This window comes from Habropoda laboriosa, unplaced genomic scaffold (assembly GCF_001263275.1).
Source record: "Habropoda laboriosa isolate 0110345459 unplaced genomic scaffold, ASM126327v1 scaffold64, whole genome shotgun sequence".
In the NCBI taxonomy this organism is placed as follows: Eukaryota; Metazoa; Arthropoda; class Insecta; order Hymenoptera; family Apidae; genus Habropoda; species Habropoda laboriosa.
Genome location: NW_017100183.1, coordinates 73070 through 92654, shown reverse-complemented (window position 1 = coordinate 92654; position 19585 = coordinate 73070). Strand labels below are relative to the sequence as shown.

General features: G+C 37.8%; 3 protein-coding genes across 4 annotated transcripts in view; all 3 read left to right on the top strand.

Moving 5' to 3' along the window:
* Nucleotides 1-478: 478 nt before the first annotated feature.
* LOC108579242 (protein cornichon) lies at nucleotides 479-1274 on the top strand. Its single transcript, XM_017942725.1, has 4 exons — nucleotides 479-559; nucleotides 709-777; nucleotides 867-1123; nucleotides 1242-1274. Exons 1-4 carry the CDS (start codon nucleotides 479-481, stop codon nucleotides 1264-1266), a joined length of 432 nt encoding a protein of 143 aa, XP_017798214.1. The 3' UTR covers nucleotides 1267-1274.
* Nucleotides 1275-1534: 260 nt separating this feature from the next.
* On the top strand, nucleotides 1535-4656 carry LOC108579203 (phenylalanine--tRNA ligase beta subunit). Of its 2 annotated transcripts, none has more exons than XM_017942677.1 (11): nucleotides 1535-1613; nucleotides 2015-2070; nucleotides 2176-2330; nucleotides 2563-2632; nucleotides 2720-2986; nucleotides 3063-3242; nucleotides 3315-3695; nucleotides 3794-3874; nucleotides 3965-4057; nucleotides 4136-4415; nucleotides 4505-4656. In XM_017942677.1, the coding sequence occupies exons 1-11, from the start codon at nucleotides 1601-1603 to the stop codon at nucleotides 4654-4656; spliced, it is 1728 nt and encodes a 575-aa protein (XP_017798166.1). In that variant the 5' UTR covers nucleotides 1535-1600. The 2 variants fall into 2 exon arrangements, with proteins under 2 accessions (XP_017798166.1, XP_017798165.1); XM_017942676.1 differs by lacking the exon at nucleotides 1535-1613 and adding an exon at nucleotides 1678-1834.
* Nucleotides 4657-5115: 459 nt separating this feature from the next.
* The window catches only part of LOC108579118 (ankyrin repeat domain-containing protein 17), a 15844-nt gene continuing 1374 nt past the window's right edge, over nucleotides 5116-19585 (top strand). Inside the window, 27 exon segments of the mRNA XM_017942568.1 lie at nucleotides 5116-5443; nucleotides 8491-8934; nucleotides 9160-9307; nucleotides 9444-9724; nucleotides 9833-10118; nucleotides 10208-10509; nucleotides 10625-10840; nucleotides 10930-11589; nucleotides 11676-11817; nucleotides 11915-12528; nucleotides 12682-12855; nucleotides 12960-13167; nucleotides 13247-13636; nucleotides 13738-14082; nucleotides 14274-14465; nucleotides 14577-14942; nucleotides 15046-15200; nucleotides 15277-15452; nucleotides 15587-15719; nucleotides 15813-16555; nucleotides 16618-16938; nucleotides 17024-17054; nucleotides 17056-17144; nucleotides 17278-17425; nucleotides 17522-17729; nucleotides 17910-18802; nucleotides 18933-19585. Of these exon segments, the coding sequence (XP_017798057.1) occupies nucleotides 5240-5443; nucleotides 8491-8934; nucleotides 9160-9307; nucleotides 9444-9724; nucleotides 9833-10118; nucleotides 10208-10509; nucleotides 10625-10840; nucleotides 10930-11589; nucleotides 11676-11817; nucleotides 11915-12528; nucleotides 12682-12855; nucleotides 12960-13167; nucleotides 13247-13636; nucleotides 13738-14082; nucleotides 14274-14465; nucleotides 14577-14942; nucleotides 15046-15200; nucleotides 15277-15452; nucleotides 15587-15719; nucleotides 15813-16555; nucleotides 16618-16938; nucleotides 17024-17054; nucleotides 17056-17144; nucleotides 17278-17425; nucleotides 17522-17729; nucleotides 17910-18802; nucleotides 18933-19585 (8522 nt within the window). The 5' untranslated portion in view covers nucleotides 5116-5239.

Sequence of the window (19585 nt, the reverse complement as noted above, 5' to 3'; positions counted from 1 at the left end):
TTATAATTTTGTAAAATGATATTTTATTGATATAATTCCTTCATAATTATTTCTTCACTGTATGCGTAATTATAGAAATAAATATAGTATTTGAGCGTAAAAATCAAATTTAACATAACAAATGTTACAAAAGTTATGTAAAAATATTTCGACGAATTGTCAAAAAACAATATTTGCTCTATGACTTAATAAAAGGAATTAATACATTAGTGCAAGTTTGTGTTTATTTTGATAAAATTGTTTGCTATCAAGCTGTATTTTTACCTACTTAATTTATAAATAGAAATTACAACGCATCCCACAATGGCAACGTTTGGAGTGCATCTCACAACCAAATGTGAAAAAAGGCAATAAAACCATAAATAGGTATAACGTATGAATATTCATTCAAAATACAATTCTTAATTCATAAGTCAATTTAATCTACATATACTCGTCGAATCGTCTGACACTACCACCGCGTACAGTTATTATTACAATGGCGTTCAGTTTGCCCGCTTTTTCGTATATCGTGGCTTTAATTGTAGATGCTTTTTTAATATTTTTCGCAATATTTCATGTATGTGCTATTTACAAACTACGATAACTAGCATTAAGATAAAACAATAACTAGAATGTCAATGAGACTGTTCAATGTGAACTATTTTTAACCTCAATGTTTCAAATGTAAAATGATGCGTTTGTAATTAAAGATATTATATTTTTCAGGTTATTGCATTTGATGAATTAAAGACTGGTTATAAAAATCCTATTGAACAATGTAATACTTTAAATTTGGTAAGACTCTGAAATTGGGTTTCTATTTTGACAAAATCAATAATGAAAAGATCAAACAAAATTGCAATGATACTACACTTATATTTCAGCTTGTTATTCCAGAATATGGATTACATATTTTAATCAACGTTTTATTTTTAATAAGTGGACAATGGTTCTCATTGCTCTTAAATATTCCACTAATAGCATATCATTTATGGCAATATTATCATAGGCCTGTAATGTCTAAACCAGGTCTTTATGATCCAACCAGTATAATGAGTGCTCAAGCTCTCAAGCTTCATCAAAGGGAAGGTTGGAGTAAACTTGCATTTTATCTTTTATCTTTCTTCTATTATCTGTATGGGTAAGTGTGAGAAGACTAATAAGTATTTATATTATGATTATGTTTCTATTTAAATATTAAAATATAATGTTTCTATTGAAAAAATATATAGCACTTTATGTTTTCTATTTTGTTTTAGAATGATCAGTTCACTGATTCATTGAGGGAGCCATTCTTTTTCGAGTCTTTGATAACAACTTTTCATGTTATCTTCAATATAATGTACTTCACAAAACTAACATTTCTCATGTGAAATACAGGGGAGGATGTATAATTTGTTAAAATATGTTATAATTTTCTTAAAAATAAAATTTAATACTTAAACAAAATAGTAGAAAAAAATTTTGGAACAGCTGCAAAATTCTTATCAAACGTTTTTACATGTTTATGAAAATTTATGGATTTTAGTTACCAATTTGCCCAATTTTAAACTTAAGTACTGGAAAAAAGTGAAAGTGGTAGGACGGAGACTCCTTACTTCATTTTACGACGTCTACAATGCTGCTCTCTAGTATGTAAATTTGGCTATAACCTCAAATTCTTTTTCTAACCAATGGATGATCGTTGTAACCGTTTCTAATTTATAATATTAAAAATATGCAAAAAATTTATTTATGAAATAAAGCACCGTGTTATTATAGTAATAACATATCGAAAGTGTTTACTACACAAAAATGCCGACTATTAATATCAAGCGTGAATTATTGTTTGAAACCTTAGGCAAAGTATATTGTAAGTTATAAATGTTCAAACAATGACCACTTTAAATAATTACATTATTCCTTCAAAATTATATAATTTCTGACTATACATCTTCACAGAATATTAATTCACTTTAATCAGTGATTTTACATGATGTGAACTCTTTAAACATAATGCATATAAAGTAATCTGTTTTAATAACAATTTTAGCGGATGACGAGTTCCAAGACTTATGCTTCAAATTCGGTTTGGAACTGGACGAAGTGGTATGAAACTCCTAAGTTAGCTAATACCATTGAATGTGCATGAAAAATCATTTCTACTACATCTCCACATCTTAAGCATAATATTAGTTAATTTTTAATCTTTAGACAACAGAGAAACAAATGATAACAAAGGAACAAGGTTTAGATCATAGCGCAGAAGCATCGGAGGAAGTTATATATAAAATTGATATACCAGCAAACAGATATGACTTATTATGCTTAGAAGGTTTAACTCTTGGACTTCTCATATTCTTAAAGCAGTATGTATATTTGGTATATAGTTTCCTTGTTCTTTGCATTATCATTCTTACATTTTTTCATACATACATATTGTACAAGCGTATATGTTAAAAAAATAATGATAAATTACTTTATTAATATATCTGTCCATTCAAGAGAGATTTATTGCCATGCAATATTAGAACATTAGGTGCAAATTTATATAATTTATATATCGTTCCTGTGTTCATTTAAGAAATTTGTTTTAAATAGATTGGATATACCACGATATATGGTAATATTACCAAATACAGGTGCACAAAAGATTATTATGACGAAGCAGGTGAGACCATTCAAATTATTATTGTTGTTGGAATTAGAAAGAGAAGAGGTTGATTTGATAAAAAAGGGTATCTATCATATATTTTAGTGCTTAAAAGTCAGGGGGCATATTGTTGCAGCTGTATTACGTGATGTTACATTGACAAAGGATTCTTACAATAGTTTCATCGATCTCCAGGAAAAATTACATCAGAATATATGTAGAAAACGAACTTTAGTATCGATTGGAACTCATGATTTAGATACTGTAGAAGGTCCATTCTCATATGATGCAAAATCACCAACCAACATTTATTTCAAACCACTTAATCAAGATAAGGAATACACAGGAGAAGAAATTATAAATTTATACACTGTATATGTTTTCAAACTTCAATATACCCCTAATGTAGATTTTTAGAAAGATTTTTATATAGAAGAATTTTTTTCAGAATCATACACAATTAAAGCAGTACCTCCATATTATAAAAGATAGTTCAGTCTATCCTATAGTACAGGACAGAAATGGAATCATTTTATCTCTTCCACCTATTATCAATGGTGATCATTCAAAAATCACACTCAATACAAAAAATATATTAATCGAATGTACTGCAACAGATTTAACAAAGGTAAGCATGAAATTAATATTCTTTGTATATTTAGAGTAGGTGAACTAATGGCGAAGATGGAAAAACTTTTAGGCAAAGGTAGTACTGGATACAGTTGTTTGTGCTTTTAGTCAGTATTGTAAAACAAAATATACAATAGAAATGGTGGAAATCGTGTATCCTAATAAACAAGTATTCCATTATCCCGACTTGAAATATCGAATTGAAGAAATTAATTGTAAAAAAGCAACAAAATATATCGGTGTACAACAAACTGCGGAAGAATTAGCTAATTTGCTTTCTAGAATGTCATTAAAAGCGTCCATTATAAAAGGTAATCAATTGCACGTTGAAGTTCCTCCCACAAGGCACGATGTGATACATGCATGTGACATTTATGAAGATATTGCCATAGCATATGGATATAATAATGTTCAGAAAACTATACCGTACTTATCTACCATCGCGGAAGAGGTAACAATAAATTCTATCGATTCTCAAGCCTAATTTTTAAAAGCTACATAAGAAATAAAATTAGCTACAAGCATTTTCTTTTTACATCTGAAATTTAGTTTCCGCTTAATAAATTGTCCGATCAATTACGCACAGAATTGGCTTGTACTGGATTCACAGAAGCATTCACTTTTTCATTGGTATGTGAAATATTTATCAGCAGTTTTATAAATTGCACGAGTTATAATTATAATTACAATTACAATTAAGTCAAGTCTTTCTGTTTAAAGTGTTCGCGCGAAGATATAGCGGATAAATTGGGCTACGATCTGACAAGTATACCGGCGGTTCATATATCAAATCCTAAAACGTTAGAATTTCAGGTATGTACAAATTTCAGAGATATTAAGTTTCAGATAATAACGAAAGTTCGTATTCTGTTTCATAAGACAATGTTGTAGGTTGCACGTACCACACTTCTACCCGGATTGCTAAAAACACTAGTTGCGAACAAAAAGATGCCCCTTCCATACAAGTTATTCGAAGTTTCCGACGTTATATTAAAAGATAGCAACGTAGAAGTTGGTGCACGTAATAATCGACACATATGCGCTGTATATTGTAATAAATCAGATGGTTTTGAAATAATTCATGGCTTACTAGATAGAATGTTACAAGTTTTGGAAGTGCCATGGAATGCTAACAAAAACGAACATGGATATTATCTTCGTGCTGTCGACGGTAAAGCATCATGTGCAAGAGCATTTTATTATAAAAATTATGTGACAATATAAGAAGACTCAAGTTATATGGTTATATAACTTTTCCAGATCCCACTTTCTTTCCCCATCGTTGCGCGGAAATATTATGTTACGGCAAAGTGATCGGAAAGATGGGAGTTCTACATCCAGATGTAATTTCAAGATTTGATCTAAATATACCGTGTTCTGCATTAGAAATCGATATTGAATCGTTCTTATAGACACCTACAAGTACCACTTGTTGATATATTGAAATAAAAAAAGCATTTTTCCTATTAATATATCTTTGTATTATTCTACAATAAAACTAATTATTTTGTATAAAAGTAATTCTTATTGTTCACTATATATTATGTTATATTACAATATTTCATTTATATATACATACATATATATATTTTTTCTTTCTATTTCATAAATCACGTGCAAAGAAAAAGCGAAAGAATGGAAAGGGAAAGCAAACAAATTATTTTTAGACTATTTTACGTTCTTACCTTTTTCTCTTCTTTTCTATACATTCAATTATAATCATTGGAAAATGGAATTATAAAAAGGAAAAGAAATGAATCCAAATTACCCGCCACAGAAAACGAAAGATGGCACGACGAATCGTATGAAATCATATAGATGGTTGAAGAGGTATCCGGGAGACTCGATGTCGGCCATAGTAGAAATGGCGGGTGTTAGCTTACGTGAATGACGGCGATCGTGCTCGAGATTATTATTGAAAAGCAAGTGTTCTGTGTGTGTTTCGCGACACGGGAACGATACCTTAGTATCATATGATTCATCTGGAAGGTAAAGATGCAGAATGTAGCACAAGGAACGACCTCGGATAGTCAGAAGCACGAGAAATCAGCAAGCGTTCACCACGACATTGGAAAGACGTCGTCGACTCCCCAGTCTTCGAACTCCAGTCCCACGAAATCAGAGACCGAAACCTTCTCCGAGTTGCAGCCACGCTTTATGGCAGACTCGTCGGAGAGCGAAGAGGACAGTGTTCCAGAGGTAAATCAAGTTGAAAGAACATGCCACGTCGTGAATTAGATATTCGTACAATCCGAGAGAGAGGTTGAACGCACGCATGTATGCACGCACACGCATCATACACGCACACGCACACCTCGTCTTTTTTTTTTCGCAATACTCTGCTCTTCTTCTTCTTTCTTACATACAGTTGTTCTCACTCCTACCTGTCATATGTACATATGCACGAATGTGGTTGTGTACACACCACACACGCTCGCGTACATGCATTCATATACATGTGTGGTGTACGTGTATATAAGGAGGATGTGTATGTACGCGCGCGCGGCATGGTGCTGTGTGCGCGCACGCACACGTCAGCTTTTCATGAAATCTACTCGAATAGATGTTAATCTTGTTTGACATTTTCCAATTTCATTGTATATCCCTTTATTATAATCTTACTACAGTGTAAGCAATCCAATGTGATCGAATAAGAAACATTTTAGTTTTCAACGTCAATTCTTGTACCTAATTTTCCATCTTTACATATTTTTGCATTTATGTTGAAATAAAAATTCGAAGAACAAGAAACAGCATTTTTCGCTAGAAGAAGATACACCACCAAGTTATAACCTTTAACGCACATATATCCTTGACGTGTTGAAAAACAATACAGAACTGTCGCACACCGTTTAGTATTTTGTAGTCAAGTAAGTATTTACACGCGGATGTATAACCGAGAACGATGGATAATTTATAAAGGGGAAAAGAGAAAAAAGAAAGGCAATTGTCACCTTTGCTTTCACGAAATTTAAATTCGATTTTGAGCTTGAAATGTTAGTAGTATTACCGCTGAATTAACCACTGCAGAGAAATAAATTTTTTATAGATGTTTCATAAAAGATGAAAGGAAAAGAGAAAAAAAAACAAAACTAGAAGTGAATTCACGTAGGGACGTTATATAATCGAAATGTATGCGTTAATAGCTATTGGAACGTTACAACGTATTGTCTACGCGTAACACAATTATACAGTTTCTCTGTTTTCCAAAGTATACTTGTCATCTTTCTTGGATTTTTTCATCTATCTTACCGATCTATCCTCTTTGAATATTACCGAAAATTTATCGACCGTTGCAATCAATCGATAATAAATCAAACTGTATACAAAGTGGGCGATGTGTTGAACAATTGAAAAAATTGTCCAACATTTATTCTGTTTTATAATTTCACGTAACTTCTATGAACGTATATGTGCAAACGCTGGGTGAAGCACTCTGGTTAGCTGCACTGCATAATCAAGCGCGTGCGCACGCACGTGTACGCCTGTGTATATGTTTATACAAGTAGGCGTTTATGCACGTACATGCATATGTTTTGTGCGTGTACATATACTTTTCACTGCGCTAGTAAATTCGCATGTAGTACATTCGCCCGCGCGAACACTCGCGTGTCCCTGCTATATACGCACTTGTATGTGTGCAGCTATTTTACGTCCGCTTGCACTACGTTGTGCGCCACCCAGCGGAGTTCTCTTCGGCCGTGTTTCTCGCGTATTCGTGCGAGTTCGTGAGCCTGCTTGCCTGCCTGGTCGTTTCTTTACCTTCTCTATACGTCTATAGGTGTATTTCTACCTTTATTGTAACAGTTAATTCTTTCTGTAGTACTGTCAACGAAGTTTCAGCTCTATCCTTGCCTCTGTCTTGCCGGCTGTTCGGTTCTCCTGTGTCGCTCGTGTTCGTGGCGTGGAAATTGTGGAGAGCAGAGCCACCATATTATTCTATATTCTACCAACAGCGTTTCTTACACGGAGTTCTTTTTTTTTTCTACAACTTTTTTCTTTGATTTCGATAAAACAAACGGGACGCGTTAGGTACGCATGCAGAAAGTATAGCAAGGAAGTGTCAGTTTCGTCCTTCTTGGAATGGCTGCACATTGTTCTTATGCCTCTGTTCACTGGCAAGCGGTTTTAATCGCTTAGAGAAGATATAATACTTTCACCTCCCTTCTGATTTGCGTTTATGTCTCATCGGTTTCCATTCGTCGCGCAAGAGGATATGACCTCTACGCGAGATGTACGTACTATGATTTGGATTATCTAGAAATGCTAGCTTGTTTTTAGAAACGTTTTGAAAGATTTGATTTTGAACTTGCTCTATACTGCAAAGATACTGTTCTATTTTTTTTCTTTTCTTTTCCTTCCTTTTTTTTCCGTATTGTACAATTTTTACAATCCGTGTAGCTTATACTTAATTTCTCTTCTCCATTTTTTCATCATGTTTGACTAATATTTTCTCAGCAGTATTCATTTCACCTAATTTTTCACATTGTTCCCTGGATATTTATATATGTACCATTTCTTTTCTCTTTTTCTTTATTTTTCTTTCTTTTTGTTATCCACTTTTTTCCAAGTGGGAGAATGGGGAATTTTGTATTATACGATAACCTCAATTACAACTATTCTTGTTTCTTCGTCAAGCTTTCACCATAAATATTTTACACGTAAAACTAATTTATTATATTTATATAGGTATAGATAAACTGTGCGATTAACCTAGTGATTTCAATAATTTTTAAAGTTTACTCTGGCGATGAACCATAAGAATTAAGTGAAATGCAAATATTAAGAAAAAATGACTTGGCATTATTTTAAATTCATTTTTACAACTTCTTTGTGTCTTTTTGTGTAAAGATTAGAAATGATTTTCTACCCGTATAGTCTATGTACTGTATTTACATGCATAAAATGAACATTGTGTTTTTTGGTAGATTATTATAATAACCATACAACACAAATTAATAGTTCATCCTTTCATGCTTAATTATAAAGTTGAATGCAAAAATAAAAAGAGAAAATAATAAGCAAATAATAATAAAAGCATATGTTGTAAACAAGTGTAGGCAATATCCTTGCTACAACATACTTTCATATCATTTGTTTGTTCATTAAAATGATTAGTATATGGTATAATACATTTATATCGTACAATCAACATTTTGCATATTTGTGTAAGTCTTGATTAAATTGTTCATTAATTATTTACATGCAGTTTAATTTTATCGAAAAAAATATTCTGTTACTTACAGGTGGAGTGTTTTGCAATTGATCAAGTCGAATTAGACGAAGGTCATCATTTAGAGTCGTCCAAGTTCCTGTTAACTTCCGAAGATTCAGAGAGATCTGTGGATCTTGCGACTCAGGCTAAATTAGAGTCTTTTCTGGAAATTGCTAGTATTGGCAAGTTGTCATCAGGTGATGGAAAGCACTTGCCTGATCACGAAGTGCTCCGTCGCATAACATCTAGTGTTACTTGTGCATTAGATGAAGCAGCAGCTGCATTAACACGTATGCGCAGCGATAATCCACGCACACAAAACGAAAAGCGCTCTCTTGTAGAGGCTTGCACTGACGGCGACGTAGGTACTGTTAGGAAATTATTAACAGAAGGACGCAGTGTTCACGAGACTACAGAGGAGGGAGAGAGTTTGCTCTCTCTCGCCTGCTCAGCTGGTTACTACGAACTTGCTCAGGTTTGTTTCAATTTTATTTGACTTTTTATTCATGTTTTAAACACCTGCAGGAGAAAGTGAATATGTATCTATTATTTTCTGAAGTCGTCTTCTGCATATGAATATACACAATATGAAAAATAAAATAAAGGAAAAAGAAACAATTTAATATTTTTTTGTGTTCCATTTGGTATACCATACGGAAAAATAGGAGACATCATTTTGGTATATTTCCTTTATAAACAGGTACTTCTGGCAATGAATGCAAACGTAGAGGATCGTGGGATAAAAGGGGATTGTACCCCTTTGATGGAAGCTGCCAGCGCAGGGCATGTAGATGTTGTAAGCTTGCTTATTGCTCATGGAACTGATGTTAATGCTCAATCTACTTCAGGTACAAAGCATAATTAAATGATACTCGCAGTTGTAATATATATAATTCGCATTGCTGTTTCTGTTAATTATACTCTTGCATTAACACATCGATTCTAAGTAATTCATGTGTTAAAAACTACATAACATATTTTCAGGTAACACACCCCTTATGTATGCCTGTGCGGGTGGTCACGAGGAGGTAGTGCGGGTACTGTTAGAAGCAGGTGCCAATGTGGAAGAGCACAATGAAAATGGTCATACACCTTTAATGGAAGCAGCTAGTGCTGGGCATGTTGCAGTAGCCAAGATCTTGCTGGAAAATGGCGCTGGAATTAATACTCATTCCAATGAATTTAAAGAATCCGCGCTAACACTGGCTTGTTACAAAGGTCATTTAGAAATGGTTCGCTTCTTGTTGGAAGCTGGCGCAGATCAGGTATAATTCGATAAGGCCTTAATTATTTCGGCGATCACCATATGTTTCGAAAACAAAACAAAAAAAAAAAGGAGCGAAAACGAAATCGTGAAACCGTTAATTTTCTAGGAGCACAAAACCGACGAAATGCACACTGCCCTCATGGAAGCGTCGATGGATGGTCATGTAGAAGTAGCTCGTTTACTATTAGATTCGGGGGCGCAGGTGAATATGCCAGCAGACAGTTTTGAATCTCCATTAACTTTGGCTGCTTGTGGAGGTCACGTTGATCTCGCTATGCTTTTGCTCGAGCGAGGAGCTAATATCGAGGAAGTAAACGACGAAGGTTATACACCGTTAATGGAAGCGGCACGCGAGGGTCACGAAGAAATGGTTGCGTTACTTTTAAGTCAAGGTACATCATAATCGTCGATATCTTCAAAGAAGATGCAACTATTGCATGTGAGAAATTGTTGGATAATATTTCTATATCTTTTGACGTAGGAGCGAACATCAATGCTCAAACAGAGGAGACTCAGGAAACAGCACTTACTTTAGCTTGTTGCGGTGGCTTTTTGGAAGTTGCTGATTTTCTAATTAAAGCAGGAGCTGACATCGAGTTGGGGGCTTCTACTCCTCTAATGGAAGCTGCGCAAGAAGGTCATTTAGAACTCGTTCGTTATTTACTTGAATCTGCAGCAGATGTCCATGCTCAAACGCAAACGGGAGATACCGCATTAACGTATGCTTGTGAAAATGGTCATACCGATGTTGCGGATCTCCTACTTCAGTTTGGTGCCGATTTAGTACGTTTTTCATTGATGAAAAGAAATAGTAAGAAACACATGCTGTCGACTCGTTTTATAATACTCACATTGTGTTGTTCTCTCTTTTTGCATATACACACGTGTATACATATAGGAGCACGAATCAGAAGGTGGAAGAACACCGCTAATGAAGGCATGTAGAGCCGGCCATCTCTGTACAGTTCAGTTTCTTATATCGAAACGTGCGGACGTTAATAGGCAAACAACGAACAACGATCACACTCCTCTTTCGCTGGCTTGTGCTGGCGGACATCTTGCTGTTGTAGAACTTTTGCTCGCACAATCTGCAAATCCGTTTCATAAACTGAAGGTGTGTAACATAATTATCCAGTAACACTATAATTTTATCGTTAAGTTTATCTTTATATCAGCATGATAAAATTTTAAATCTTGTTATAGGATAACTCTACCATGTTAATAGAAGCCGCAAAAGGTGGACATACTAATGTAGTTCAACTTCTATTGGACTATCCTCACAGTATTATGATGAGTACACCGCATAATGCAACACCTACACCTATGTTGCTTCCGCAACAACAGCAGCAGCAGCAACCGCAGCAACAGCAATCGCAGCAGCAGCAGCAGCAGCAGCCACATCAACAGCAAGCGCACCATCAACAGCAGCAGCAGCATATAACACACCAACAACATGTGCCTCATCAACAACACACATCCACTCAACCACAATCGCATCAACAACAGCAACAACATGCTGCAGATCAGTCACAAGGGCAAAATCTTCAACCTAAATATAATACGCAAAAGTCATTATTAAGAAAAAATCGATCGGTAACTATGATGCCCGATATGAGTCTTACCTCTGCCGAGGCGCAACAAGTTCGCTCTCAGCCCGCGGGGGAATCAATTGTAACAACTAAAGACGATACCAATATTTTGGATAAAGGCAGTGGAGGATTTACCAATCTCTCAGAACCCAACATCAGTCTTAGTCCTGCTCCAGCGCAAGCGCCAACACCAGGATTAAGCGTTTCTGAAAGCCGAAAGAACACTCGACAAGAACAGATATTTCATAAGCAACAAATTCTCGAGGAACTACAAGTAAATATTTACCGATTAATTTAAGCACAAGATTTGTTATATATGTATAACATCATAATAATACGTTTGGTATTGTGAATGTTTAGAGGGTGGAAAGAGAACTCCAAATCAAGGGAGCAGCGCACTTGTTCTCTGGTTCAAGAAATTCTGTCGTTACTCAACAACAACAACAACAGCAACAACAACAACAACAGGAAGATTCTAGCGAACCAGATACGTTGTCGCCAGGTATATACATTGAAACACATTTCTTGACATTTGATCTTCATAGTTGATTTAACTATGTCTGTGAAATATTTCTAATAACGGTGCTTTTGATCGAAAGGTTTAGTTTGCAGTACAAGTGGCATGTCCGGAAATTCATTGACTCATCAAGGCACCAGCCAGGCAATGTCGTTGTATAATGCATTTCTCAGAGGGAAACGAATTGCACAAGAAGCTCAGTTATCTTTGGCTCCATCCATATCGGAAACATTTCCTACGGCAAACGCTTTTCCTACTTCTCCGCCTCTTTCTCTTGCAACAATACCTGTTACATCGCCCGTTCCGTTGGTTACTTCAAATATCTCTTCAACAACATCCCCAAGTCCTCCAAGCATATCTACACCTCCAGCCGTCATGGCTGTTTCCCAGCCTATTACCGCTAGTAGTGATGTTAGTCAGAACACCGCTATAAGTGATCGCCCGAAAGCTAAACCTGTTTCTAAGAAGGAAGGCAAAAATATCCGGAAAGCTACATCTAGTGTAGTGGGTGGAAAATTGCAACAGCAACAACAACAACAGCAGCAGCAGCAGCAGCAGCAGCAACAGGCTACCTTGATGGCTGGACTTCAACAGCAGTACCAGCAGAAACAACGACAACATTCTTATCAAGTTCAACAAGTACATCAGTTGCAGCAACTCAATCAACAGTTACAGTTACAGTTGGATCAAGTGCAGGTTTGTTCTTTAATACCGTTGCTTTGTCTTTTTTTACTTCTTTTCCTTTCCTGTCTTTTGGATTTTTTCCATATCACTCACTCTTCTTTTGGTGCATAATAAAAAACTGTACAGTTTGAATACATTAAACCGTATGTTGATATGTGTGGCTAGGTACAGCAGCAGCAGCAACAACAACAACAACCGCAGCAATCACAAGCTCAATTACAACCGCAACAGCAGCAACAACAGACTGGAGTTGTGACTGCTAATGGGAATAATATACTTATGCCTACACAATTAATGTCACACCTTCATCCTACGCATACTCATCATCTTCATGACCAGGTAACTGTTGACTACTTTTGGGAAGTATTTATGTTGTATAAAAATTAATATCACAGTAAGTAAGCAGACAAACAAATGTCCAAGTAAATAAATTAATTGTGCAGCAGACAACTCAAAATCTGACGGAGCAGACAGATCCCGAGTTAGCAAGATTGCATCGAGATGGAGCTTGTCCCTTTGTTGCTGCTGCTCAAAAAGCAAAAGCTCTTTGTACTAGCGAAAGTGTTATAAAATTAGAGGATGGCACGCATATCCCTTTGGATGATGCTTTTGAAATCTTTCGATCTATCAGCTTCGATGACACTGTTGATGGTAGATATTTAAATAAAATTCGATTTCTTTCGTGAAATCGTTCACGTATCTGAATGCGAACTATTGTTTGATTAAATAGCGACAGAAGATCAAGACAAGCTTGAATTAAAAAGACTAGATGTGCCAAGTGGCAAAGATTCTCAACAGCCCCAACAACCGCAACAACAGCAACAACAGCAGCAGCCGCCACAGCAACAACAACAACAACAACAACATTTGCAAACTACGCAAATTGTTCAGCAAACGACCAGCCCGTATACGTCCCAAGAATATTTTACTAATCATGTCTTACCGACATTGCCTTCCCTTCAAGTAACTAATGCTGGCGTTCAAATGCAAGCCGATATAACAGCAGCTTTACAAAACAACCCATATAAAGGTCATTTAAAACAACATTATCAAGAAGGATATCTCGATGGCCTCCGATGTCATTTTCAACCACAATTATTATTGCAATCTTCTCAAATAAGTAAGTTTTACTTATGATCAGGATACATGTATTATATTATCGTTAATTAAAGTATGTTACCCAGTCCTAACTCGAACACATATTCGTTCGTTCCTGATTAGCATTTCCAACACAAGCTTTACCAACTGTAACAGAAGCAACGGGTATAATAGATAGCATATCCCATCAAACGAATGGTTATGCACAGTCAACAGCCTGTAGTACTAATCAGGTTCAAGTGGCTACTCAAACTCAAGCGCCAGCAGCAACAACAACGGCTGCGACGATTGTCGCTTCGGATAAAAAGCAAGTTTATACAGCACCAACGACCGGTAAGGGTAAAAAAGGAAGATATCCGCTTTTGTCTCAGCAACCGTCATGCCAGCAACAACAAACTGCCAACACCCAACAACAGCAGACTCCTAATTTTCCCAGTCAAAACTATCATCAATTGGATCCAACGACAGGTGAAAGATCTTTGTTTTTTCCCTCTGTATTATATTCATTAGGCGAACCTTGAACACGAACAGAAGAGAAGAATGTTTAAATATTTCATATGTTATCTATAATCTATAATGACGTGTAATAAATGAGTCATCATTGATAGACGAAATAGTCCAATTGATAATTGAAATTTATTATTATTATTATTATATAGTTGCTGGTCAATATACAACAGGTGTCCCAACGGTTGGTGGTTACACTACTAGTCAAGTACCGCCTGCACCATTTTCTTGTATGGACGTGGATTCCGAAACGGACAGTAACCATGATACAGCTCTGACTTTGGCATGTGCCGGTGGCCACGAAGATCTTGTTGAACTTTTGTTAAGTCGCGGCGCGGATATAGGTATGGTTCATGGGCGTAACGTCGTCTCGTACGTGCGAGATAGATATGTTTGTTAAATCGGTGTGGTTGTCGGTAAATGGTTAAAAATTTGCGTGACAATACATTTTACAGAGCATAGGGACAAGAAGGGATTTACCCCACTTATATTGGCAGCAACAGCGGGCCATCAGAAAGTAGTACAGATTCTTTTGACTCATGGAGCTGATATTGAGGCTCAGTCTGAACGTACCAAGGATACACCTCTATCTCTCGCATGCAGCGGTGGTAGATACGATGTGGTAGAGTTTCTGCTTAGTCAGAATGCTAATAAGGAGCATCGTAATGTTTCTGATTACACACCTTTGAGCCTTGCAGCATCTGGCGGTTACGTTAATATAATAAAGCTTCTTCTTAGTCATGGTGCTGAAATTAATTCCCGAACTGGCTCGAAATTAGGTATTTCTCCGCTCATGCTTGCTGCTATGAATGGCCATGTTGGTATGTTTATTATAAATAAAGTTGTTATTGTAAAAGTATCATTATTATCAAGTTGAATCTTGGATGTTACTACATATCGTTATCGGGTTCTAATCCATTGTAGCGGCGGTGAAGTTGTTATTGGATATGGGCAGTGATATCAACGCTCAAATAGAGACGAATCGCAATACGGCATTAACACTGGCGTGTTTTCAAGGAAGACACGAGGTAGTTAGTCTTCTTCTCGATCGAAAAGCTAATGTAGAACATCGAGCTAAGGTATGAACCGGCACTGGATGGGTGGGGGTATCATACGTAGATGCGCCTGAAATTGGTAAAAATGAAAAACTTACAGACCGGCTTAACACCATTAATGGAAGCAGCCAGCGGAGGATACGTAGAAGTTGGACGTGTTTTACTTACTAAAGGTGCAGACGTAAATGCTACTCCTGTTCCGTCATCTCGCGATACTGCCCTTACCATCGCTGCTGACAAAGGACACTGCCGTTTCGTAGAATTATTATTGTCAAGGTAAAATTTGCGTTTGCGTGTACTATCGCGGTGTGGTGGTCCCCTTTCCCTTTTGGAGAAGAGAAAAGAAGAGGAGAGGAGAGGAGAGGAAGGCTATAAAACGTAGTATTACATGTCATTTATGAATTTCGCAGAGGAACTCAAGTAGAGGTGAAGAACAAAAAGGGAAATAGTCCATTATGGTTAGCGGCAAATGGTGGACACTTGAACGTGGTTGATCTATTGTACCATGCTGGTGCGGATATCGATTCACAGGACAATCGGAAGGTATGCGAGGATAAACGGTTAAACAAGTTAAATGTGTATACGAACGAAATTGTTTTTGAAAATGTTTTTTTCTTCTTTTTTTTTAAACTGCAGGTCTCTTGTTTGATGGCTGCTTTTCGTAAGGGGCATATTAAGGTTGTTAAATGGATGGTAAATCACGTTACCCAGTTTCCAAGTGATCAGGAGATGACGAGGTACATAGCTACCGTCAGCGACAAAGAACTTCTAGAAAAATGCCAGGAGTGTGTAAAAGTAATTCGAGCAGCGAAGGAAACTCAAGCGGCAAAGGCGAATAAAAACGCGACTATATTATTGGAGGAACTTGATATGGAGAAAACTAGAGAAGAATCGAAAAAAGCGGCGGCTGCACGTAGACGAGAACGAAAGAAAAAGAAGAAACTGGAAAAGAAAGAGGAGAAACGAAAGTTGCACGAAGAGTACAAGAAAAATGAAAGTAACTATGAGGATAAAGAGGAAAATGGGAAGAAATCGGGAGATGAAGAATGCGACAGGGCGGACGATAGCGAACACGAAACTGGCGACGGTTGTGAAAGAATGGACAGCATGCCATCTCCGGTGAATAGAAGTCCGGAAGATCCGGATAGGGAGGAGGGTGATAGCGGAATCGACGCAAACAGTCAAGGCAGCTGCAGCAGTAACGACGTGAAAGCAAGAGAGAAAAGAAAAGAGAAGAAGAAAAAGAAAAGCAACAGTCCTAGCAACAATGAAAAAGATACATCTCCGCAGAGATCTCCAAAGTCGGTTATTACGCAAACGACTAGTTTGTCGCAAAATTCCATTACACCGACAAAATCTCAGAATAACGCGTCCGAAAAGTAAGTTTGGAAAAAGATAGGATTATTCTCAAAGATATTTCTCATGATTTTATATATTTCAGAAGAATGATGGCTAACGTTGCTAATACCACCGTATCCGCATCTGCGGCGACTTGTACCACGATGAGTTCAAGGTCCTCGACTATAAATTGCAGCGAACGTAAATTAAAAGGTCAACTAGTGTTCGAATCGTCGAGACATCCTGCCGATAGAGAAGATTTCGAAGCAACTGGAAATGAAACGTACATGCCTGGCAAGGGGAAGAAATCATACAACAATCAATACGACGGAGACACATTGAGTAGTTGTGCGAAGACAAACAACACAACCAGTCCTAAACAGGTTGGCAAACGTGAGGAAGGCTGGAAAGAAGTTGTACGAAAGTAAGGAGATTTACAGATATTACTATTACTATTACTATTAATGTTAACGTTAATATTAACGTTAATGTTGATACATTTGAAATAGGGGACAGTCCGATGACTCTGGAAGATTTATGCAATATAAACGCTATTAGAGGTGCAACAGGGGCGCATATCGAAGTGGAAAAGCAAAGCAAATGTCAGGGCGAACGAATAATCACCATCAAGTATGCGCTCGATGATTATTTCTCCTTTCTTGCGGTCCTCCTTTTAGATGTTCGATGATTAAACTTGCATCGCGAAATAGCGAATAAGAATACGCAGTAATTTATTACAACTTTCTCACTTTACCACTTTCAGAGGATCATCAGATGCTACAAAACAGGCTCATACGTTAATAGCTGCTCTTATTAAAGATCCGGATGTTGATATATTGCAAATGCTTCCAAAATCAAAACTCACAATCGTTACAACTTCATCTTGGGATAAAACCATTTCAACCGTAGCTGTAAGACTATACAAATAAGATACTTATATATGTATATGTAGAAGAATATTCATTTTTTAACACGGTACTTGGCGCGGTGTCGTCTTTCAATTTCAGTCGAGTAAAGCAAAATTGGGCCCAATAAGTAAACCTCCGAGTTTAACATCCAGTTCCAACAATACGCAAATAAATAAATCTAGTTACACGTCTGGAGTTTCTACCGTCAATCAATTGATCCCACTTCGATCATCATCCAGCATTAAACTCGCTGGGGCATTCCCCACACCTCTACCACGCGCGACAGCACCCAGGCTAGTAGCTGCAGGTATGTTATAGCTCCCTTTTACCATTTTTATCATCGATATAATACCACCCACGTTGTCTTATTCGCCTTGCATTCAAACATTCGACTAATCGACTGTCCCTCCTCTCCGCGCACTTGTTCACTATTATCATCTTAATTATATTGTTTTAGACGATTTACATTTTTGCGTTTTCTCTGTAGCGGAAAAACGAGCCCAAGCTGTAGCAGCTCAGATGGCTGCTTCGTCGTCAAACACGAAGACTACGATGTCGTATACGAGTGCAATTATGACTGCTGGACGAGCAACAAAGATTGTTACGACGAGTACCACGCAAACGTTTGCAGCGAAATTATCTGAAATCACTGCCTCAACGCATACATCCACTACCGTCATGCAATCCACGCATACTACAGTAAACAAGCAAAAATCGTTGCAAGCGAATACAGTCACTGTTATGTCAGCTACGGCTGCAGCAATGGCCCAGACTTCGTCTCAACAGTCTGTAGTCAGTACATCGCCAAAACACTGCCGACCACTGCCGACTTTGTCTGCCCCGCCAACTATTGTGTCCCATTATTCTGGAAAATCTACTTATTCCCCCGGTTCGAATGCAGCGGTATCACCGGCTACGAGCACCGTAGTTGCATACTGTTCGGAAAGTACGGTTGCCTCCACTGCCTCGAACTCGTCGGTTCGAGTCAGTCCTTCACCGCCGATAGTATCACAGTGTCAGCAACAGTTGCAACAGCAACAACAACAGCAACAACAGCAAGCACGTAGTTCCACTCCCATCACATCAATCATTCAAGAGCAGCACCAGCAGCAGCATCAACAACAGCAGCAGCATCAACAACAACAACAGCAACAACAGCAGCAGCAGCAGCAGCAGCAGCAGCAGACGAATAATACACCGCTAGAATATTCTCTGTTCAACGACACTTTTACGAAAGTTACCCAACAATCGATGTGGGGTGGTCGGGAAAACGAAGCTCAGAAAGGTATGAATTTTGCGACGGTAGCTGGGGGCGGTGGAGTTTCCGTGAACATATCGGGCTCGTCCTCGTCCAAGTTTATCGACAGCGTTCCTCCACAGGTTAGTATCGAATGTGTATGTTACGCTGCCGGTTTTATGGCAGACAACAAGTTATGGTGGCGGCAGCAGCGCCAGATCTACGCACAATTATTCTAACGATTATCTTTTTTCTTGGGCTGTACCGTTATAGGTGGACGCTTCGAAAGCTCCCGGATATCGAGGAACGACCATGTGTTCTCCAGTTTCGAGTAAATCGAACAATACAACCAACACGAATGCGAACAACATAGGAAGCGGTGGGGGTGTGTCATCGAACACGAGCCACAATCCTATTCAACCGCCGCAGTATCAATCGTCTGGAAATTACAGCGAACACCCTCTATCGAATAAGCCGCCTGGTAGTTTGGCTGTAGCGCGACCAGTGATTCCTCAGCAAAGCATAGAGATGGGAGGAGCGACGATGGGAGCGCAGTTTAGCAGGCCAGTATTTCAAGGAGAATTGACAGGAAGTCGTAACCCGAGCACGCATCAACCACATGTGATCGCCTCGACGTCGCAGCCAACGTTAGACGTAGGTCTATTTAAAGGAAATAACGTCGGTTATGAGCATCCGAACGTAAACTCGAGCTTACTGAAGATGGTGCCGAATGAAGGGCAGGGTCATCCCCTCCTCCCGTTCCATCCTCACATGCAGAATTTCACGCAAACGATGACACCGTCTGCTTCGGTGAACACCACCGTCAGTATGTCCAGATTGAATCCCAGAGCGCCCGATTTCTCAAGTTCATTACATTTGAATAGCAAGCCCCAAGTGACGATGTTCAACGCGGGTTCGGCGGCGGC